At 40.1% G+C, this 23,718-nt stretch overlaps 7 protein-coding genes across 8 annotated transcripts; 2 read left to right on the top strand and 5 right to left on the bottom strand.

Moving 5' to 3' along the window:
• Positions 1-632: 632 nt before the first annotated feature.
• On the bottom strand, positions 633-6,981 carry LOC140779275 (bZIP transcription factor 12-like). 2 transcript variants are annotated; one of them, XM_073124290.1, is made up of 4 exons: positions 5,943-6,962; positions 5,779-5,850; positions 5,620-5,649; positions 633-1,084 (listed from the first exon to the last, which is right to left on the bottom strand). In XM_073124290.1, exons 1-4 carry the CDS (start codon positions 6,618-6,620, stop codon positions 1,004-1,006), a joined length of 861 nt encoding a protein of 286 aa, XP_072980391.1. In that variant the 5' UTR covers positions 6,621-6,962; the 3' UTR covers positions 633-1,003. The 2 variants fall into 2 exon arrangements, with proteins under 2 accessions (XP_072980391.1, XP_072980399.1); XM_073124298.1 differs by lacking the exon at positions 633-1,084 and adding an exon at positions 4,512-4,711 and having other exon boundaries at positions 5,943-6,981.
• A 1,364-nt stretch (positions 6,982-8,345) lies between these two features.
• On the top strand, positions 8,346-10,147 carry LOC140758270 (monooxygenase 2-like). The gene is made up of 5 exons (XM_073094370.1): positions 8,346-8,581; positions 8,646-8,711; positions 8,809-8,992; positions 9,084-9,312; positions 9,512-10,147. The coding sequence occupies exons 1-5, from the start codon at positions 8,346-8,348 to the stop codon at positions 10,063-10,065; spliced, it is 1,269 nt and encodes a 422-aa protein (XP_072950471.1). The 3' UTR covers positions 10,066-10,147.
• Positions 10,148-10,504: 357 nt separating this feature from the next.
• LOC140780235 (exocyst complex component EXO70C1-like) lies at positions 10,505-13,059 on the top strand. The gene has a single exon (XM_073125649.1). It carries the CDS (start codon positions 10,731-10,733, stop codon positions 12,840-12,842), a length of 2,112 nt encoding a protein of 703 aa, XP_072981750.1. The 5' UTR covers positions 10,505-10,730; the 3' UTR covers positions 12,843-13,059.
• A 603-nt stretch (positions 13,060-13,662) lies between these two features.
• On the bottom strand, positions 13,663-14,588 carry LOC140758137 (abscisic stress-ripening protein 3-like). The gene is made up of 2 exons (XM_073094193.1): positions 14,362-14,588; positions 13,663-14,044 (listed from the first exon to the last, which is right to left on the bottom strand). The coding sequence occupies exons 1-2, from the start codon at positions 14,512-14,514 to the stop codon at positions 13,883-13,885; spliced, it is 315 nt and encodes a 104-aa protein (XP_072950294.1). The 5' UTR covers positions 14,515-14,588; the 3' UTR covers positions 13,663-13,882.
• A 1,557-nt stretch (positions 14,589-16,145) lies between these two features.
• LOC140780109 (thioredoxin Y, chloroplastic-like) lies at positions 16,146-18,852 on the bottom strand. Its single transcript, XM_073125448.1, has 5 exons — positions 18,566-18,852; positions 17,590-17,678; positions 16,780-16,957; positions 16,548-16,624; positions 16,146-16,436 (listed from the first exon to the last, which is right to left on the bottom strand). Exons 1-4 carry the CDS (start codon positions 18,740-18,742, stop codon positions 16,556-16,558), a joined length of 513 nt encoding a protein of 170 aa, XP_072981549.1. The 5' UTR covers positions 18,743-18,852; the 3' UTR covers positions 16,146-16,436; positions 16,548-16,555.
• A 355-nt stretch (positions 18,853-19,207) lies between these two features.
• LOC140780108 (protein PHLOEM UNLOADING MODULATOR) lies at positions 19,208-22,587 on the bottom strand. Its single transcript, XM_073125447.1, has 4 exons — positions 22,145-22,587; positions 20,893-21,287; positions 20,568-20,761; positions 19,208-19,689 (listed from the first exon to the last, which is right to left on the bottom strand). Exons 1-4 carry the CDS (start codon positions 22,453-22,455, stop codon positions 19,294-19,296), a joined length of 1,296 nt encoding a protein of 431 aa, XP_072981548.1. The 5' UTR covers positions 22,456-22,587; the 3' UTR covers positions 19,208-19,293.
• A 447-nt stretch (positions 22,588-23,034) lies between these two features.
• On the bottom strand, positions 23,035-23,451 carry LOC140758267 (egg cell-secreted protein 1.2-like). The gene has a single exon (XM_073094361.1). It carries the CDS (start codon positions 23,449-23,451, stop codon positions 23,035-23,037), a length of 417 nt encoding a protein of 138 aa, XP_072950462.1.
• Positions 23,452-23,718: the final 267 nt, after the last annotated feature.

Below are 23,718 nucleotides of genomic sequence, written 5' to 3'. Positions count from 1 at the left end.
ATATTGATGCTATTGAGAAAAAATTATAATAGTCAGATGATTGCCAGGTTGCCGGGTGAGAAACGTGCCAAGTTGGGTGAAAACGGATCGAATATAATATAGGCCTAATAATGATAGCAAAATTTAAAATTTTTGGATAGATGAAATCACAAATTGACGTTGGTAGAATTTTAAATGAATTAGGATACATAATTAACAAAAAAATATTAAGAGTTTTATAAAAAATAATTTTTTAGACGGTAAATATATATATAATTAATTTCTACAAAACACATATATAGCACATCACTAGTAATAATATTAATATTCATAATTTAGATAAATAAATTATAAATTATAAAGTATTTTAAAAAATGTGTAAATAAACGGATATTTGATATATGTTTTAAAATCGGATATCTAAATTGAATAAAAAAATTTATTTAAATTTAATATTCGAGTTAAATAGCGGATTGAATCGAAGTTAATCCTACTCATTTTTTTTCGGCTATTTTTGTAATTTATAAAACTATAATAGTGAGATGTAACACGCGCCAACCATCGAAATATTGATGCTATCAGGAGAAAAAACTATAATAGTCAGATGATTGCAAGCAGCCTGTAACAAAAACCGGCGGAGGCATTTCCAAGTGTACGATGAACAAAGCCATAATTTCCAAGTGTAATGATGAAGATACACGATGGAACAGGAATCATCGGCAGGGAACTCTTAGCAAAGAAAAATCTCATCATGGTTAAAGCATCCAATGAACAGATCGGAGGACAGTTATGCTTTTAACTATTTTTTCCCTGCCCCCACAAAGAACACCTCTAACTAATTTGTTCGCACTTCTGTGAGCTTTTTACAATGAACACCTTTAACAAATTTTTCCCTGCCCCCACAAAGAACACCTCTAACTAATTTGATCGCCTACGTGACATTCGTCAGAAGGCAGTCACCTATCTGTTTCTTTAGCCGATGGGCGTTATCAGTCAGAATCCTACCGTTCTAAGGATTCAACTACTACCATTCCAAGGACTTAATCCTCCTCAAAGCACGCCGCGGTTCGTTCTTCTCGGTAACTGGGATCCGCTTCTCCATAAGCTGCAATATATTTGAATAGCAGCCTGATTAATGTGTAATTCAAGATAGAACACCAACATAGTTTATTAATACAATGCAAATTATCCAACAGACAGCTTTAAGTTGGGTACAAATTATTTCAGAAACGTGTATAACTTTATCACTCTTTAATTGTGATAAAATTCTCAGTATAATTTATCATGTGACTTACTTAATATAAAATTTGACTAAAATATACATAAACGAATAATTAATTATAAAATATATTTAATAAAGTTTTAATTCATGAATAAGTATTTTTTTTTTGTACAATCTCCAAAATTTGCGTTGTGGTGTCTTACAAATTTGAACTTCCTCTTCTATACTTAATATTTTTGAAATCTGGATAAATAATTGTTATAGGACTAGTACATTGAGGCCTTTATTGTTAGTGTTGTTCTCTTTGAACATAACAAGCACCTTTCAAATGTTGCATACATGCTGACCGCCGGAGGTTTCCCAATTGCAGAACTAAGAGTGTCAAGAAGATCAAAACAAAGACAACTAAGGGAATGTCAAGAAGATCAAAACCAAGAGAAGGGCAATGCAATGCGTCAAGCATCTGATGACCTCATAGGAAAATGGAATGTTGTCAAAAGTTAGGAAACGGAGAAATAAGTCTTGAAGAAAACCTTCACAGAGATTCTCTAGCCCCAACAACAAAAGAGGAAGAAAGGAAAAACTTGTATTCTTCCAAGTCAGATCAATGGTGAAATACCTCATTTTAACTCTTTGGTGCAAACACATACTGATAAGTGACGACTTGCTAGTGTAAAACAGATTTTATTTTTTAATTTTTTGAGATAAAACACTAGGAAGCATATTGGGATGCTACCACTACAGTTGAAGTATCAGAAAGTTGTCTAAGCAGTATAGTGTTTATTGAGCTGAATATTATGAACATGATGCAGACGATAAATCATGATATTGGCAATACTTGCATATGAAGAAAAAAAGAGGATTTTAAAAACAGGATCGCATCAGTGAAAAATCAAAAGAACTAAGTTGTGATTGCCAGGAACTATCTGGGACACCACACACTTGACAATTAAAAGCACATACGGTAGAAAGAGAAGATAAAGTAACGAACATACTACTCAAAATCTCGGTATCATTGATATTAGATTTTCATAAATATGATGTCCAAACAACTATGATAACTTGAATCAACTATGGCCTTGCCACCGTATGAATTTCACTACCCTGACGGCAACTTTCACTTAAATTCACTCATGTTTCATTCAGTATCTTCCCACAGAGATGTCTCTCTAGTTGGGCCTAGCCTAGTGAATGTTTCTCGTGCCCAAGAATTCATATACATGCTAGTATCAACAGATTCATCATTAACTATTTCTGAACTTTCAGCATCAATGCAAAGTTGAAACTCCATAAAATTAGCACTTCAAAAATATGATCTTACAATTATGAGTATGATGATTAAAATGCTAAAGGGCGTCCTAGTACATGAGTTTCCTGCTATTGTGAAGGCCATGAATGCAAACTAGTTAAGGGAGAGGTTGCTTGACGGCACAAACCTGTGAACAGATGCCTAACTAATTGACATAAAAGAATACCCCAAACAACTCTCCCAAGTACATAAATATGTTGGGCAAGATGATACTCAAAAAGGATCTTACAAGTTGTACTGACCACTATAGATTGCGACATATCGCTCACAGTCAACATGCCAGATACATAAGACTTCAATAATGTAAAAGAAATTCAATTGCAAAGCCTTTGCATATTCATCTAATTAATTAATCAAAGCAGTGAGTCTCAACTCTCACAGATCTTGCAATTTTATCTTATTGTAACACGTCAGGAATAAACTTGTTCAAGCAAGGTTAAAACATATATAAATTATCCCCCCTAAATGGAAAATAGGTTAACATATTCAAAGGCTCTATGAAACTCCCAACATATGTAAAGTGTAGTGATAGACACTATTTTACCATCAAGCCAATTCCAATCAAATGGGATGACTCTAACTTGAGGAATCGCCTGAGAGACACTATGCACATTATCATGCTAAAGCATAACTTGCATTCCAACCCTAATATGGAGCCACTCTGTCAAAGCAAATTCAGACAACAGAGAAACCCAAGCCTTACAAGCTTTCAAGCTTCTATATTCTGAAGATCGTCGAGTTAGGGGATGAAGCACAAAACCTACTAGGCTTGTTGGTGTATAGGGATGCCACTGGTTATAAGCACATGCAACAGGCAAGCAACACGAAAGTTTACGTGTCAAAAAGTCTAAAGCAGAAAACAAATGACAATTTTCATTAGGGGTTACCGACTTATTCTAAGGTACAAGAACCAAAGAGCCAAACGAAAGAATGCAACAAGCATGCATGAACTATAAGGGAGAAAGATTCATGATTTATTTATTAAAATCTTATTTAATTTTGGGGTAACAATTTTTCCCTAAAAGGAACATTCCTATGGCACCATTGCACTCAAAGAAACCTAAGATATTGTGTACTTCAGATCACACAAGTCGCTGCTCATAGAGAATACAGTTTCTTTCTAACAGTAGAAAAGATCTACATCACATCGGTAGTTCAATCTGGAAACAACACCAACCCGACCTAGAGGGACCTTATGTCGTACTGCCATGGAAACCAAATGGCAATCTTCAATGTGAATATGAATATGGGCTCATTTCTAATGAGATCCTTCAAAAATGAAAATGTCATAATTTCAACATATTTCCATATTATTAGTTGAAAGATCATCCTCAAGCAGTGCACACGTCATGGTGTTTAGATCAGCATAAAGCATTCATATGAAATACATGGCATCATAGCATATTATGATACCTTGGACCAGCTCCTAAGGAATCCTAACATCACATGGTTTGATCATATATAACAATACTAAGAAACAATTATGAACAGCATAAAGTAGGTATTTAAAAGTATGCAACATGGCAAAACTATGAAGAAAGAAAGCAGCGTGCCCACTCTTAGTAGTGCTAACATGTTTTAGGCTGATCTTTAGTGGATATTATTTCTATATTTTATGAGATCGTGTTCCAAGAACTGCACACTAAAAAATAACCTTAAAATTTAACCATAAAGAAAGCAAATCTCACAGCAATCTCAAAGATTTATAAACGGCAGAATTTTCATTTTCAATATGAAAATGGCTTATCCCTTCTATCTACTGTGTGGAATAAATAGTTCATTGCACATATAGGACAATTGTACAAACTCAATACATTTTGAAAACAGCCATAATCTATTTTTAATAATGAAACAAAAGCATTAATATTGAGGTCATTTTGGGTGTCACTAGCAGCTCTCTCTCTCTCTCTCTCAGGCATTTAAAGCAATTGCAGCAAAGTAATGAAGAATTATAAAATGACTTAAACAAACTTGTACTTGCACACAGTACCTCTTCAGACATTCTGACTCTTCATAATATCAATACTGAGTTGTAACACAGATGAGAAACCGAAGAGTAGACTATCTAGCACTTTATTTTTAAATACAATTTATACCTCATTCTCTGAAAATCTCCATTGCATGACTTTTCTTTTTAACTACAATTTAGACTTTTCCCAACCTCAATGGTATCATCCATTGCATGACAATGACATTATATCCTATCCAAATAAAGTTCACCATTAGCCAATGCTTTCATACCTAGCAACAGATCTCCAACATACTAACACACAAAAATCAATCCTCTCAATCAGATATATCACTTGCAACATAACTTCATGATGGAACTGCAAGACATTTCATGAGGCAAGAGAACATGGGATTAAACTACAACCCTCTATCACATAAAAGCTCATCAATTTCCCTCTAAAGTCATTAACAGACCATTTATTGAGACAAATTGCAAAACATAAAACTGAAGCTAAGAAATAGCATTATTGTTAGATAAAATAGTTCATACATGAGAAAGCACTTTTAGACCTGGTTTAGATAACCCTAAAAATTTTTGCCTCCTTGCGTAACTAACGAAACTCCAACACACACACACACACAGAGTAAAAAAAGCAACGGAACTGCTTTACTAGTTGGGAGGCTGGGTATGGCAACTAAGATATGAGAAAAGGGTGGGAGGCTGTGTAGTGGGAGAAGCAAAATATTTGGCTTAATCCTTTGACACTTTCATACAGTAATAACAATATCGAATATCAGTAGAAATATATAAAATAATTACAAATGTTTCAACAACCCAAGTCCTGATGCATTTACCACACTTAAATCGTTCTAAGTGAAAGTTGTTTTCTAACATACAGTGCTTAGCAGCAGAAAAATGACCAGAAATTGACAAAAGTTGCACATGCAAAACAAATTACTGATAGGAAGACTATAGCAGCAAAAAATCTTATCAGAAGACAAGCATTCAAGCATGACACACACAGAGCACAGACAGAATCGAGAAAGAATTTTGAAGTATAAAATTTATTCCTATAAGTAAGAAAATAATGAATTTCAATCAGGTGAACTACAGAACTATGCCAACTGACTAGTGCTTAGATACCAGAAGTAAACATACCTGCTTAAACCTCAACTTGAGAAGCTCGTCCTGCAAATAATATTAAAAAATATTTATAATTAGATCCTTTTTTTTTGGCAGCATTGATCAAATATTGAAATAGAGCAAGCATTATCAAGCATTACGAATCCATTTGGTATCTAAAAGATAAAAATATACCTGCTCTCTCTGCAGCGCATTGTTTTCCTCCTCCAGCTGTGTCACTAAGGATTCAAGCTCTACCGTGTAAGCCTGAAATAGTTCATCTTCTAAGAATTTAATTCAACAAAATGTAACTAACCCGATCTTGATTAATTAAAATTCAAGAAAATTAGGTGCCCTGCCTGCTTCCTTTCCCTTGATCTGGCAGCCGACTCTCTGTTCTTGATCATCCTCTTCTGCCTCTGCAATGCCACCGTATCTTCCGGATCTAGCACTGTCCTCTTCCTCCCTCTCCCTGCTCTCCCTCCACCGCCACTCTCCATTCCATTCCCAAACGATAAGATCGGGTTCTCGAACGACATCTGCTGCTGCCCCGACACCGGATCCACACCAAACCCTCCGGGCATTGACCCTGGCGGAACCCTAACATCCTCCTCCCTAACCGCCCCCGCCCTCGTAAGAAAATCCTCTAACGTTACCTCCCCATTCGCAGCCGGCACCGCCTCCGTGTACCCCGATCTCTCCCCTCCGCCGTCGCCGCCGTCGTCCACGCCGGAGGCCCTCTTCCCCCCGCTGATCTCCCTCCATACCTCCTCCACCGTCATGCTCCCCATACCCTTCGGTAGCAAAAAGCTCCCCTGCCGCGACAGCTCCGCCGCCGCACCACCCTCGCCGGATCCGTACGCCGGCGGCCCCTCCTCGGCGTAGACATTGCGGATGAGGTCGTCCATGCTCATCGATCCGAGGTTCTTGACCGGATCGCCCATGAGCTCCCCGATCGTGAGGGAATATATAGAGGATTGGTGCGGGAGATCCGAAGTCGCCGACGAGGAAGTCGCCGCCATCCCCGACGACGCCATTGCAGGAATTCCAGCGCCTATGATAAGGGTTAGGACTCGCCCCCCAATCCCTTCTCCCTCGCCTTCCTCTTCTCACGTTTCTGGCGAAAAACTCTCTCTCTCTCTCTCCAGAAATTACAAGAAGAAGGAGAAACCAAGTCGAGAGTTCTAAAGAGGCTTCTGGAACGGAATACCTATTTGAATCTTGTAATGGGCTTCCTGAAGTTGCCGTAAGTAGTAAGTCGGGGGCAGGTCCTCTGCCCGGAGGAAATTTGCAGTTTTCGGGTTGACTCGGTAATTAATTCCCCTCCCCTCCTCTCCCGTCCCGCGGCCAAGGTATCAACACCGGAGTGAACGAGTACCGCACCGCCTTTTAACTTTTTCTTTAGCTTTAAGAAGATAGAGAAAGAGGAAGGTGAGATTACTGGGGGTCACCGTACGTAGTACACGACCGGCCTTTGGAGGTTTTCTCGGTAACTGAAAAGAGATTCTTTTTAGGGATTGCCGTGCCCGGCCAAGATGGTACTAAGAATGTGGACTTTTTAATGATACGATATGTGTCGATCTCATATGATGGTTCATCGCTTCAACGTCAGATTATAATAGCCACCTACTATACTATTTGTTTGTTGATTATATAAGCTATTCTTTAATTCTATTATCTTATTGTTGTGGAACAAAAAATATTAACTTGTTCTTTTGTCTCGTGTAATCTTCAAAGCAGCCTTTCAAAGTTTGATATTTGTTGATCGATTGAGATTCTATTTGAACAATCCTTTCTAAGCCGGTTCGATTGTATCATCGAAGGCACACCAACGTATAAATTAATTTATTTAAAAATTTTAGTTATGCTGAATTTAATTTTATCTATTTTTTATATTCAAGTTCAGATGTAATTAGAATTGACTAAGGATGGTTAGCTCATATATAACTTTATCATTTGTGGGCATATTCACACTAAAAAAAGATTGATAAGTAATCACGATGACTTTTTACTAGCTACATTTGTAACAAATCTATTCATACAACTAAAAATTAAATCTGAAATGATAATTATCAATATCAAATAAAGGTGAAGAAAATGTCTTAGATTTCATGAGTCAAAATTGAAAGGAGTTATAGAGACAAAATAGTGAAAACAAATATTAAGACAACTCTTTTTCTCCTGACCTATTGCGTGCTGCGGAACCACAGGAGGACGACAATAAATAAGAAATGAAAATAAACTACTTCATGAGGATATAATGGTTGGGATCTAAAATGCCATTCATTAAAAAAAAATGAAGAAAGAAAATTCAACTTTGGATTTGTTATTAATCAATAATTTTAGCACATCTTATTGAATCATAATAAATCTATCACATCTTTTCCAACGAAGCATAATGTGGCGAATGAAGCCAATTGCAAAAAAAATAAAATTATAACTTTTTTTATTATAAAGCTACATATATACAGATATAATTAAATCGTTGAAAACTTGAGATGATCATGCATCAATAAGTATCTACCTAAACCGGTCAAACTTTAGCATCAACGAAATGGTCCTATCTTGGATCAATAAAAGTATTACTCGATAAATATGCTCTAACTTATTATTTCCTACGTTTTCGAAATTCTCTTTCTCATATATGTAATATATTTAACGTAAATAAACTATCGATAACATATATTAATCAAAGCGACTACGTTATAAGAAAAGATACATAAGCTAAAACTAAGTCATAAGGATTGATAGGGAATTAGGAGATGGAGGAGGAGGAGGAGGAGGAAGAGGAAGAGGTGGTGATCGTCGGAGCGGGGATCGCCGGGCTCGCGATCGCTCTCGCGCTCGAACGCGTCGGAGTTCGGAGTCTGGTGCTCGAGCGTTCGCACGAGCTTCGTGCTTCAGGCACCGCCATCTCCATCTTCCCCAGCGGATGGCGAGCTCTTCAAGTTCTCGGCGTCGACCACAAACTCTCCTCCATCTACCCTTCTTACAACACGTACGTATTATTTTCATACATACATATGCCCCTTGTGTTATATATCTAACATTACTACTTCTAGGGTTCGTTCCACGAATCTCGAGACTGGGGAGACGCGGGAGTTGTCTCTCACTGGGACTATGGACAGGTACGTACGGTTCGATTCGAATTCAAAAATGGTTTTCTTTGTATGATAGGTTTAATTACGACTAATGCCATCGGAGAACAAAATTCCCAACCCTAAGGGTTGGAATTGGGGTTCGGACAGTTCATAGGAAAGTCCTACTACATGCTCTTGCGGAAGATCTACCACATGGTACTATTAGATTCTCCTCGAAGCTAGTCTCTATAAATATGGAACCCCAAGAAGATTCTTCATCAAATGTGATTGCATTGCATCTGGATGGTGGAACTATCATCAAAGCAAAGGTGCATTTATTATACTAGATTATTTGTATAAACACCGGATTAGAATTACAATTACTGTATGTACGAATTTCGTGTTTACTGATAATGCCAGGTATTAATCGGGTGCGACGGGGTGCACTCGGTGGTGGCGCAGTGGTTGGGACTATCAGCGCCAGTGGATTCAGATCGGTCGGCGATCCGCGGCTTGGCGGAGTTCCCGGAAGGCCATGGCTTCCGATTTGAAGGCAAACAATACCGTAGCCGGGATAAGAGAGCTGGATTTGTTCCTCTAAACGACAAGGAGATATATTGGTTCATCACCCATGATACTTCTTCAAGAGGCAGGTCTCTCAATCTCATATAAAAAAACTAATATAAAAATTTATGTTTATTCGCATTAAATTATAGATATGTTAAAAGATGATTGTAAGAATCGTATAATCGACGCAGTCGCATTAAATTTAACTTTATAATGTTATTGATCTGTTTGTGAATATATATATTTTGAGCTAATATGAGACGCAATTCTCTAATGTTCAGAGAGGGAGAGCACGAGACACCCAAGGTTAATACTGCGGCACGTGACCCATTTCCTCGCCGCCGACTTCCCCCCGACCTTCTTGCACGTGGTGGGCAGCTCCGACCCAAGGACGGTGACGTGGACGCACATGCTGCTCCGTGTCCCGAGGGACCTGCTCTTCGGGTGGACCCACAGGGGCTGCGCCACCGTGGCGGGCGACGCCATGCACCCCATGACGCAGGATCTCCCCCTCGGGGGCTGCGCCGCGCTAGAAGACGCCGTCGTGCTCGCTCGCCACCTGGGCCCCGCGCTTAACGTGAGTCCACGTCGTCCCCCGGCCGAGGTCGAGAAGGCCATCGCGGCGTACGTCAAAGAGCGGCGGTGGCGCGTCGCGGGTCTCGTTGCCGGGTCGTACATCTCCGGGTGGGCCCAGCGAGGCGGAGGTGGGGTCATGTCAAGGATGTGGCGGTGGGTGGTGAGGTTTGTTTGTGTTAGGGTATTTGCTAGGTACGTCAGTCCACGGATCGTGGATGCAATTAATTACGATTGTGGAAATCTCAATACGGTGGATTAGCGGTTTGGGTTTGTTCTTAATTCACCTATTGTGTTTGGTTTAATTGAAGCTTTCAATCGGAATGTAATAAAGTTCGGAAAATAAATGGGAATGTTAAAATTCTTGTATGGTCATGTATAAAGTTATTTAAATGCCTCTTAAAAATAAATTAGGTACATTTATATTTTTATTTTTTAATTGTAAAAGTAAGTTTGTATAAAAATTTATATTTAATTTACTAATTATAAATAAATATTTTAATTATACTAAAATTATTACTATACTTTTTATTTTATTTTTAATCTATGGTAAAATTTTATGAATAATTTATCACCTGACTTATTTTATACAAAATTTAAACAAAATATATACAAATAAATTTTTAATTATAAAAAATATATTTAAATGAGTCATAATTTTTAAGTAAGTATTTGAGAACCTAACACACGTTTAATTAGGAGTTGTAAATGAGAGCCAAGGACCATTTCAATCTAATCTCCTCAGTTTCCGCGATCCCTCTCCTCTTCTTTCTCTCAAGCACCCTCCGTTCTCCTCTTTTTTCTCCTCCTTTCTCTCTCTTTCTCCCTCTCCTCTCTTCCCTCTCCCTCCTCTTACCTTCTTCTTCCTCTGTGTCTTCCATGTTTAACTAATATAACATTAGAACGGAAAAAAAGGAGTAGAAAAAGATGGAGAGGAATCAACAAACCATTCTTCCTCAGAAATCGAGCAGCTTCTCCACTTCAACTCGCGAAGAGAAGCTCCGCGACACCGACCGCAACCTCTCGTTGGGCTCGATCAGATTGGACACCTGCGAGAGGAAGGAGAGGGACTTGGAGAGGGACCATCCAATAGCGGAGGAGAGCAACGAGAACGGCGAGGAAACCGCGGAACAAGATGCTGAAACGAAGGACGAAGAGGCGAAAGATAGCATCCCCGACTTCACCACCCTCTCCGATGGAATCGACCAATTCCTCGGCATCCTCCTCAGCCTCAAGGACGACCCCGACAGCGAGCCCGGTAGCTCCCCCGAACTGCCCGAGTCCGTCGTCGAGAACTTCCTTGCCGCGGTGGAGAAGGAGATCGCCAAGTACGAGTCCGGCGAGGAGAAGTGGGTCCACCATGATCCCAACCACGACGAGATCTCCCTCCTCGCCGCCGTGGATCGCGTCTCCAAGTTGACAACAGCCCTGACCGCCTACTCGTCGTATCCAAACTACGCCGGAGCCGTGAACCGATCCGGATCCGTCCTCCACCACGCGATGTCCTTTCTTGAAGACGAGCTCCACTCCCTTCTAGAAGAATCCAGACCCAAAACGGATTCTAAAATAAAACGTCCCCCATCGTTCAGCCATAACCAAGAAGCGGACCACTGCGTCCTCCCCTCCGCCGAGTCGAGCGGCGGAGAAACTACCCCCACGCTACCCCAGGAGACGGTGGAGAGTCTCCACGCCATCACCGACGTGATGATGTCATCCGGGTACGTCACCGAGTGCTGCCAGGTGTTCACTATCGCCCGCCGCAACGCGTTCGAGTCGTGCCTCTCCGCCCTCGGCTACGAGAAGTCGAGCATCGACGAGGTGCTGAAGATGGTGTGGGACTCCCTCGAGGGCGAGATCGCCACTTGGATCAAGGTCTTCCACCACGCCATCACCACCTCCTTCGCCCACGAGGGCGATTTGTGCGGCCAAGTCTTCGCCAACCACCGCGACATCGCCCACGGGATCTTCTCCAACTTCGCCCGCGGCGTCGTCGTCCAGCTCCTCAACTTCGCGGAGGCGGTCGGCATGACGAAGCGCTCAGCCGAGAAGCTCTTCAAGGTGCTCGACATGTACGAGGCCCTGCGCGACTCGATACCGGTCATCGAATCCTTCTTCCCGGATGAAGAAGAAGACGGCGACCGTAAGTCCTCCGTGATCACCGACATCAAGTCGGAACTCGCCTCCGTGCAGTCTCGCCTCGGCGAAGCGGCGGTGGCTATCTTCTGCGACCTCGAGAGCTCGATCAAGACCGACACCGGGAAAACTCCTGTCCCCGGCGGCGCCGTCCACCCGTTGACGCGCTACGTCATGAACTACCTCAAGTACGCGTGCGAGTACAAGAACACTCTAGAGCAAGTCTTCAAGGAGCATCAAAAGCCGACGTCGTACAACGACGAGAGCGAGAATTCCCAACCTGCGCAAAGCCATCCTCCCCGCCGCATCGATAGCCATAACCCGTTCGCTTCCCAGATGATGGAGGTGATGGATTTGCTGCACTCGAACTTAGAAGCCAAGTCGAAGCTCTACAAGGACTTGGCGCTCAGCAATATATTCTTGATGAACAACGGAAGGTACGTGGTCCAAAAGATCAAAGGCTCCGCGGAGATCAACGCGCTCCTGGGTGACTTATGGGGCCGGAAGAGGTCGTCCGATCTGAGGCAGTACCACAAGAACTACCAGCGCGAGACGTGGTCGAGGGTGCTCGCGTGCTTCAAGGACGACGGGCTGACGGTGAAAGGGAACGTATCGAAACCCGTGCTGAAGGAGCGGTTCAAAAACTTTAACTCGTTATTCGAAGAGATACACAAGACGCAGAGCTCGTGGGTGGTGAGCGACGAGCAGCTGCAGTCGGAGCTGAGGGTCTCGGTGTCGGCGGTGGTCGTGCCGGCGTACAGGTCGTTCCTCGGGAGGTTCTCCCAGTATCTCGACCCAGGGAGACAGACGGAGAAGTATATAAAGTTTGGGCCGGACGATCTTGAGACTTATATCGACGAGCTGTTTGATGGGAACCCCACGTCCATGGCGAGGAGGAGGACGTGAGTCTCTTCTCTCTTTGGTGGCGCTGTCATGTGTGTCAGTTTCGTTGTTGAATGTTATCCTTTTTACTCAGTGGGGCATTTGGACCAAGAGATGGTGAACTCTAACCAGAGATTTTTCGGTATGTATGTAACCATTTTATATAATATTTTCGTTACTCTTATCATGTACGCGTTGATGCATTCTCAGATACAGAACTTTATAATAATTCTTTACAGGATCTTTTCCAGTATTTAACGTGTGACAGCTGACAACTCTCTCTCTCTCTCCCTCTCTCTCTTTATATCTATATATGTATTCGAGCACTACCGATTGGGCCATGAACGGGTTAGGATTGAGTATCAATTCGAACGTCCACAGTAATATTTTTTTTTCTTTGATTTATATTTATCTGTTAATTTGAATATTGGAGAGATTTATTATATGAAAATCGGACAAACTAAAAGAAAAAAAAAATCACTTATCAAATTTAGATAAGTATGACGGATTATATGTATGAACTCAAGAAAAGGATATTATGGGTTTTATGTGGTATGAAGTGTTAATATTTAGGTAAAATATTAATAAGTTTATTTTACAACATCTATGAGACGACCAGTTGATGTATGCTAAATAGACTTGTTTAGATAATAAGTTTAGACCATAGACCATTTAAAATAAATAAGCATGTGAGAATGTATAGTTTGGTAATACTATTATTATATACTAATTAGTTGATTATTTCCAATAAAACCAAAGGCTGATCAAATTTAATTCGACATGATATATGACCCGTATAACGACTTGATCTGATAGTGATATAAAATAGTGTGACAAATATAAATTACTATCACAAAGAGAAGATTTCCAAATTTAAGAAGTCAAATTAAAACACTGGTACAGAGAAATCCACATAGGCGAAAGAAGAATTATGTAACACACTCTGTAGCAGTAGCACTTATTCATAGGGAAATAAAATGGAAACAAGGGATCGATAGATACACCAAGCATCTGCATATAAATATATATGCATATAATTAAACGATCACTTGTGATGAGCGTAATTAATGGCCCTGCTTCTTTGCCTCTTTCTTTGCATCTTTCTTCTCGTGGTGCTCGTGGAATACAAACCCAGCACTGCCTACAGCGACAGTTGCAGCGATCTCTTCTTTAATCTTATGCTTGTGTGCGTTCTCTGGGTCTTTCTTCGCCTTGTGCTTCTCATGCTGCATGTTCATACATAACATCAGTGTCGATCGTATTTCACATTCTCTTTATCTAGCCATACACATTAAATGACAGAAATACTCAATTACTATTCAGAGATTAGGATTTAGATAAAGGTCTTAAACATACGATAGATGAGTATATTGGATCGATGTTGAAATTTTTTCTCTTTTCATGACTTCTATTACCTCTTCTAACAATCTTAAGCATTAAAACTTCATTTGTCTCATTTGCGTACATATTAAGATCATCAAAATGCCAAAAATACATCAGAAGAAGAAGAAGAAGAAGGTGTCTGCAGAGGTTGAGGACTCACCATGGCGTAGGCGCCGGCGGCGACGGTGCCGAGCTTGCCGAGTTGCTCCATGTGCTTGTGGTGCTTCTCCTCCTTCTCATAGTCGACTTCGGATGGATTCTCCTCCTCCTTCTTGTGGTGGAAGATGTGGTGGTGGTGCTTCTCCTCCGACATGCTTGAGACTTGAGAGATTAATTTAGTATATAGGAATGATCAAAGATTGTATGTTAGTGATATGGTAACATCTCCTCTATTGGCAGGTATATATAGGAGAAGAGAAGATATTAAATTACAAAACTTATTCATATCGGTACCCATGGAGTCATAAGGAGTTCATGAACGTGGTAGGAAAATGCATAACACCAGAAGCGTGTTGCATGCGGAGAAATTTATATAATTAATGGAGAATAATCCACTGCATAGCTAATCCCAGCTTTGTGCTAATTTAGTATTATTAAGTGAACCTCTATGAATTAATTCAAGGCGCAATAAATAATCTCTATAATTAATTTCCAACCATATATATAATCTTTTTGATAAAAATGAAACCGTGGTTAGAAGAATGTGATAAAGTTTAAGTCCATCTAGAATGAGACGCGTTAGAAGCGTAGAGGTGTCTCTTTGAAACTTCTATATTTTATTTCAACTAGTTGTGATATCCAACTACTCTATCATGGAGCAGGAAAGAGATAGAGAGCAGCAGCAGGCAAGACTTTAGCTTAGTCATGAAGACATCAGATTGGTCTACTTTGTCAAACTCTCGTACGCGGGATAGATCACCAAAAGTGTTAAAAGGTTAAGTTTCTTCGAGGCTAATTAATCGATGACAGGATCATTATGACTTCGGCTATCTCCTCTTTCTTAACCATGACAAGAGCAATTAATCGGTTGGCCATCTAATTACGATGAGAAAATAGAGTTTTTGATTATTTTATGTCTGTCAAGTAAGTGAATTTTAAAATAAAATAATTTTATTCAATAATTTTTTTTTAAGAAAAATTATTTATACTAATTCAGATAATAATATGTATATACGCGTACAAATTATCTTATACAGTAACTTAATTAACTTACTTGAATACATTATTGATGTGCAGATTCAAAATAGTCAAATTGCTCTACAGTGGGATTTAATTTGCCTTCCAATACAATCGCCGGATCGTGCAGGGAACTCCTCAATTTCTGGAAATCATATATCTCATTCAATCCAGTCACATGCTTGCCAGACAACTATCTAATTATCATAATTATCTTATCCGTGTCTTAAAGACGTCCATTGGCTGCCTAGATCATTCAAAATCCCTTTGGGTTACAACTTACACGCGTTCATATGGGGAAGGTAGTGTCGTAATAGTATAGGGAATGAACACTTGGAGTCATGGAAGTATATATTGGATAACATCCTCGTGAGCTTGATAATGTACTACTACTTTTTGAAGTCGTGCTGGGGTGATTTAGGAGAGTTGTGCCAAGGAAATTGTTCTCTAATAAGTTTAGATTCAAATGAAATAGTTTTTGGTTCATTATATATTAAATATGTAAAGGTGGAGCTAGCTCTGCCTTTTTTATTTAGTGACCAAGTTGAACGAGCTTTTTTAATCTTTGTAAAATGATCAACCCAGGGTAAGACATTGTACTGTTGCCAGGAGCCAGAAGGATGCCTCCTTGTTTCTTTTTCCCCCATGAAGCTGTTAATTGGTCAAAAGCCCCATGATTAATTTTATTAGTAATTACAATCATTTTACAATGAATCAGACACGACCAAGAAGCAAATCTAGTACAGAGCAAAAGACATTTTAAGTCCATCAGAGAATACGAGCATATAGAAATTAGTTTGTTGAGATGTAACCAGTTACAAGGATGTTTGAAAAAATATTATATGAACAATAATGTTTTGACAAAAAGAAGGCTTTAAACAGAACAAGCCGTGTCTTTCTTTTTCTTTTTTCTTTTTTCTTTTTTCCTTTTCAAGTTTTATAATGTGTCTTCACTTGTTGAAGTACTAATTCTGCCTTCAAACATCTTGAATTTCCCAACTGTTGCAGAAATAACTATCCAGTTCAAAGCTCTTGATAGTCACCAGGTGATCAAGCAATCTGTTTTTGAAGCCAGCATGGCGGGAAAAAATGAAAGCTCTATTAGAGGGGAAAAAAAGGAGCTGCTACAGTTGTTCTTGAACCACACAATTTGGAATCTGAAATCCTCACCAGTGATGCTACTGTGGGACCTTGTTGAGAGCGCTCTCAATGCGTTCAATGAGCTGTTTGGCAGGCAGTGCTCCTTCCTGAAAATTAATGAGAATAATAATTGCCACAGCAGAAGATAAAAAGGCATTATACAGGAAGAATCACATGAACGGGTAACAGCTAAAGCAAAATCAAGAGATCGCCACTGGACTGTCATTGCGGAAATATTGAATGGAAATATAGTTATTCTTACAAAGCGATCGCAAGGCTTCCCATTCCGAAAGATGACAAAGGTGGGCAGTGCTTCGATTGCATAACGGTTTGCAATGCTTGTGTACTTCTCTGTATCAATTTTGACCACTTGAATTTTGTCTTGTAACTTTTCACTAACTTCCTCAAGAACAGGAAACATGAATTGGCAAGGACCACACCTGAAAATGGAAATAGAGGCAATGGCATCCAAGGAGGATAAGACAACATTAGTTCACCTAATGGCTCAAGAACAAATGAAATACTACTTATTACTTGAACAGTTTTGGAGTGATTTGCCCCCAGAATCATACCAAAAGGATTTCTCTCTCCATGAAAAAGTGAAGGGACATATCAAATGAGGAATAAGCTCAGAACAGGGGATATGAAAAATGAGTGATAGCAGAGAAAAATGTAATATCCACTTTATACCAACTTCATAACTCCCTAGACCTCCAGAAATCAATTTACTTGGTAGAACTTCAGTAGACAAAACCCGAAGCACAAAACTCACCTCTTCAGCTTATCAGAGTGGAGCACATAAAGTCCCGAAGTTACCTATTATGAACTGAACAGCTTACTCCAGATTTAAAACGACCAAACATAAGACTACCAAGAAATGTTACGAGACAATCATGTTTAGGACTCGGATTTATAAACTCGAGTCTAGTCTAAGTTCACAATGTCGACAACAACAAAACTAGGAATAATGAGAATAGAGAAAAGATAATATATAACAAACTAATTTGCAGTCAATATAGTTCATGTGGAATAACAATGGTTTCCCCCAAAACAGAAAAGTTCAAATACTCACCAAGTTGCATAAAAGTCGACCAGCACAGGTTTATCCGATTTTTCCAGTAATTCATCAAATGAAGAAAATGTTTTCTTCTTTGCTTCAACCTACAGAATAAGGCAAAGAAAGCTTAGTATAACAGCTCAACAAAACACTGCAGTTACAGAGAGACAGAGAGAGAACATGCAATGCATCCATATGCAAAAACCTGCCTTTTATCTGGACAGATGATAATGTTAGCATATAAATAGTCTCAGCAAATGCTCCCTTTTAAAAAATAAGGTACCCGGTGCTTGAAGATGGATGGTACACACTACGTAAGATACTTTGATTTGCAAAGTAATAACTCAAAAGGCAACAAGTCAACTACTGGTTTAGACAACATGACCTACAATCAGATGGGGATTGGTAGCATACAAATCCCATATTAATTTTTATAGAACGATAAGGGACGCTTACAGGAATGACATAACACAAGCAATACAAATGATAGCAGTTGCAGTATTATACATTTATACCCTTTTTGTGGATTTTCTTCGTGTGCCCCCCAATTGTAGTTCAGAAGTAATAAGAGCAATAGCCTTTAATTGAGAAGACAGAACTTGTGATAACACCATGAGAAACTGACCATTAGGATGTTGTACATTCTTACAATTAAATCATTAGGATTAAAAGAGGAGGCGGATTTGGTCAGGATAAGAAACCTAGTTACGATCTAAAGCTCTTAGTAGAGAAGGCACAAGTGCTGCTGTTGAATGAAAGCAGTAACATTTCAGAAAAGGATTACTTTTTCGTAATAACTGTTACCAGGATGAAAAATAGCCCTTGAGAAAAGAGATCAATTCCAATATCCACTCTATCAATGTTGTAATTTATTTCCAACAGCTAAATTGCAGCAGCTGGAGTTAAAGAATTCTACCATTTCCCTAATAGGAAACCTAATAAACTTTCAAGAGTACAAGGAACTCGATTAGAAGAAGAAAAACATCGTCACCTTAGGAACAACTGGGCGCTGGGGAAGCGCGGAGATTCTCCGACTCCTCGCCAGGGAGCGGCGAAGCGGAGCGCACCGCAGCGATCTCGAGGCGGAGAGCTTGGCGGACTCGAGTACAGGAATCGAACGGCCGAGATGGCACGAAAACACGGTCGACGTGGTGGAGGAGACCGCCATCTTCTAGGGTTCGTGTCTTGGTCTCGCTCGGTTTTCTCCGAACTCGCGACTGGCGACTCGCGAAGCTCCCCAAAGATGTTGGATAGAGAGGGAGAGATTATTTTATAGAAAGAGGGGTTACCGTCGGGCGTCACGGGTTAGTCTTATCGTCTACGCCACGTGACTGTGAGCCGGAAGGCACGCATCATATATACCACTATCCCGATTTTGCCCCTGTGCAAATTAAGGGATTTTGTTTTTTTGTTTTCATTTCACACCCTAAATTATATTTATTTCAGTTTACACCCATTCTTTTCACTATCCTGAATTCTAGAACAATCCGGAAATACAATTCTATATTCTAGCTTCGTCGTTAATCATATATTTGCTAGAGTTGATGATTTGTTATGTTGCATGTACTCAAATGATATGAGTTTCCAACATAGAGGTCAGAAGTATTCAGAGGAAACTTTGCTTTTACTGGACTAAAGCAAAAGAGACACTCAATTAATCTACCATAAGAAGGAGAATGTGAAGTGTTATAACACAAGCACTGCATGAATTGCAAGCAATCAGCCATCACTAGTCAATGTAAAGGCTAGGAGGACACAGGTGAGCGTGAAGATTATAGCCATCCCAGCGAACGCCAAGATGGTCCGTTGCGAAAAACTCTGGCTCTCTTGACCTGCCACCTCCACTTCCTTTAAGAGCTCCCTGATCTCACCCATGTCTGAATCCTTGGCTGCATGGATCAATCTGCCTTGCAGCTCATCGAGTTTGGAAAGTCTTCTAGCTCGGGAAGTGTCTTTTGCCGACCAAATAAAACCAGTCATCCTCCACAAGAGGATGCCAACATAGATTGCCACAACACAGTCTACGCTGTAATGGTGGCGTTCACGCACTTCTCTTTGGGCACTATGCAGGACGAGCATCCATATAGCAGCAGAGGTCCAGCCTCCATATGCTTCCTGAGAATGTGCAATGCATCAGAATATGAGTTTTTAGAATGTTCAGAACCAATGATCTTGCAAGGTCACACATTGATCATTTTAGTTGTCTCCATTGAGCATGTCAAGTTTCTTAAGGTCCAGAAAGCAGGATCACAACTCAACATCTCCTATTTCAAATGCACCATCTTATCAAAATATGGATGTAAATGGATTAGTATACCTTGTGTTTTACTTGGATATCCACTACGTTCCTGAATTTAGTAAAATAACAATCAAAGAAAATCAATGTTGCAAGTTTAAGGTACTTGACATATTAACCATGTGCAGAAGCACCACATCATCTAACACCATATATAGTGATATTCGTTGAACTTCTAAACATTACCATTCAAGATTGTTCTTCACATGAATAACAAGCAAATCAGGATTCGTGAAGAAGATATTGTCTAGCAAGTACAAGTGTTGACTGTCGTGGTTATAATTTTCATTTTCTGGAGATTGAGGAGTTATTTGTATGATACCAATAAATAAGATGCTAAATTTTCCAAAGGGTTACAAACTATTAGATAACTCTATCTTAGTTTTGCCACAGATTTGCTCGACTTAAATCACCAGAAATTCTTCAAAGAAGCATATAGGGCAAAAGCAAATCAACAACAATTATAATTGGAAAGGAAGAATGTCAATAATCAGCCAAAGATACAGCTTTTCTTTTGATAGAATGGAGACAACTTGATTCACCTTCAGGATGATCATGCTAACATATAGAAAGCAATTGAGCACATCATGTATCTCAAAAGAACAGAAACAGTACAATATATTAATGGATCTAGAGACAATAAAACATGCTTTTAGTCATATATATATATGAATTTAGCAGCAGAGTCCAGATATACCGTCCATGCCATAGCAGTAAGTACAGCAACAAGCATATGGCCACTATACATTAGGTCATTGCAACCACCACCAGCTTTCTTCAGCAATAGGTACCATGATGACCCTTCTGGAACAGTTGGCCTCAATATGTCTATTAGGAAGCTCATCCGTCCCCAATCAGGTTGGTATTCGCCCGGATAATCTTGAACATTTGCTACATCCAAAAGGAAGCAGGAAAAGGGGAAAAAAATTAAAAGTTAATCGCTCTGAAATCTGAACTGATTAAAGTATCCGCATCAATTAGTTGATAAAATTCTATATATAATCTGACCAAAAAGAACAAACCATAATGCATATCCTTTTGTATTAGCCTGCGAATGGCATCAGGATCAGAAGCGTATGGCATATAATACTTTTGTGCCCAGGGATGTGGATGTGACGGAACAGGAAATCGAGATAAAGCACACCAGGGCCGTAGTGATGGAAGAATTGTAGAAACAAATGTTATCGCCCGGAGGAGACGACCTATACCCATGGTGAACATATATCTTGCTGCTAGTCCAAGGCCAGGAGCTTTGATGGAGTTGAATAGCACAGAAAAGCCCAACATGATAAATAGCATCAAGTAATGGTGAAGTGTAATAACATGAGCTCTTAGTATATCGACAACAATCTGAGGAAGCTTCTCATTCAATGCTAAAAGCAGCCACTGACCAGTATCAGGAAGAGGGGCAGCAGAGCTGTAATATGAATGTTTCCAACATATGAGTTCAATAATGAGCATGGAGAGTTTGTCATAAGAATGTAATATCTTCAGAACGACAGATGGAGTCATTTATATACATATATAGACAAAATGATGAAAAAATTTATGGACTTCACTTGTGATGGAACAAAGTTTTCATTTATTGCTATTAGAGGAGAGCTGATAGGGAGAATAAGATTGGACAATGGGATCCATATTCTAGCTCTAGCAAGCATGCAATATGCTCATTCTGTGATCATAAAACTTATTAGTTACCTGAACTAAAGGTTTTCTTTCTTTTTTTCCTTTTTTTTTTTGCATGATCAATTCTAGGGCGATTAGATTCTACATGCAACAATTGCCCGCATATCTACAGACGGTGTCAGGTAAGTGGACATTAGTTGATAGTATGAGCACTTCACTTAAACCAGCTATTCAGATCTATTTGCTTGTACAAAGGCACCTCCCAGATCTCAGCATAGCTCAAAGGGAGTTCTTATTAATTCACAAGTGGACAGATTAACCCTACCAAAAGGCGACAACGCACTGACTTGTAGAGTATATTTGATCCCAACACATATGATATTATACCAATACTTTGTCCAATTGCACATGCATTATCAGAGAATCCAATTTTTCACAGGAAAAAGCACCATAAAATCGAAGTAGGAATTAGTTCAGAAAACAAAAGCACAATTTCAACATTTATCATCTAAATGTTAGCATTTAGCTCAGAATAGACTAAAATTTTCAAATTTTTCTGAAGAAACACAACAAAGAAATTCTTTTAAAAAAAGTTTTAACTAGAAAAACGTAAATTTTCAAGTGAATATTCTAATTTCCAACACTAACTCGTGCCAATCGAGACCAAGAACAGCGGTGACGAATCGAACGGAGAGGGCTTCACACAGTAGCGCGAGCAGCATGAACACAATCGAAGCGAGGAAAGGGATCGCCGCACGCAGCTCCTTCGACCAATGCCTATAGAACGGAGTCCGGGCCACCGCGACAAGGACGAGTGCTGCCCATAAAACGGGCTGCATCCGCCGGTGCCAGGTGGGATACACATGGCCGACGTAGTCAAAGCACACGTACGAGATCGCCGTCAAGCCTAGGCCCCCACCACTCCTCACCACTCCCAGTAACGGCTTCGCCTTCGCCATTTCCCCTCGATTACTCCTACGGCTAAGCTCGCATTTGGTAGTGGAATGGAGTACCGAGGATATTAGGGCAGACGACCGAGATCCTCGCCCTCTTTCGAAAATTAGGTGAGCAACTGGAGAAGAGAGAGAGAGAGAGAGAGAGGGGAATCGAACAAATTTCCCAGGGCAAAAGTGTCCATGGGCCTGGGCTTAGCCCAAGTCTACCATTATTAACTTGAGCTAAATGTTCTCGAGAAATTTTTGGACTTTTATGCACGTAAACCCTACTAAAATCTCTTATTTAACATATTTGGTTTTTTTCATAAATCTATAAATTATAATATAAAATTATCAAAAAGTAAGCTAAAAAGATTTCCAAACAAAAATTATAGATTTTCAAGGATATAAATATAAAAATTTAGAAGAGCATATATATACAATAAAAACTATGAAGGATATCCATGCAAGAAAACACTAGTATTTATTTGATTCATTGAGCGTGGGGTTGAACACTAATACAGATTAAAACTGAAAACCACATCCAACTCCATAAACTCTCTCTCTCTCTCTCTCTCTCTCTCTCTCTCACTCTCTCTCGTCCTACAGACGGAGCAATTTAGATGCAGCCGGCGCAGGTCCGGCCTCGGCGTCGCAGTAGCCACGTAGGATATCACCCTCCTGGGAAGTGAACCCAAGAGAAGTGAGCATGGAAGGCCAGCAATGGAGTGTGATGGTGCGAATCGCACGGCAGCAGTCGAGTCCAAGGTACGACTCCCCGTTCAAGAAGAAGAGCACGATCTCGTTCGTGCATGACTTTATCTCCAGCAACGCATTCCAGCAATCTACGAGCCCACCACCTCCTCCTCCTGCTCCTCCCTGGTCTAATCCTGCGTTGAGCCGAGCCTGTAAAGATTTGACTCGGTCGGGCTCGAGCCGCGGGAGGTCGCGGCTCGCGGCCGCCATGAGGAAGAAGGAAGTGAGAGCGAGGAAGAGAGATAGCTTTGAGATGGGAGACATGGTTGTATTGTAGCTAGTTGTAGTTGATGGTCTTTGGTTTGTGGATGGTAGTATTTATAGTGTTGATGTGGTGTGATATAACGGTCGTGGGAAGTGAAGAGGGAGGAAGGGGAAGGGAATGGGAACTGAGAGGGTGATTGAGTAGTCTACGTTGGTGAGCTGAAGAGGAATCGTCAGGGGTGTAAGATGCAAAAGTTCTAATTGTTAAGTGGTTTTATATGAATTAATTGTGGTGAAGAAACAATGCGAAACAATTGATCAAGCAAT

The sequence above is a fragment of the Typha angustifolia genome, chromosome 3 (assembly GCF_048772165.1).
Source record: "Typha angustifolia cultivar Huaian chromosome 3, ASM4877216v1, whole genome shotgun sequence".
Lineage (NCBI taxonomy): Eukaryota > Viridiplantae > Streptophyta > Magnoliopsida > Poales > Typhaceae > Typha > Typha angustifolia.
The sequence above is the reverse complement of the archived record's forward strand: the minus strand, read 5'-3'. Positions and strand labels throughout refer to the sequence as shown.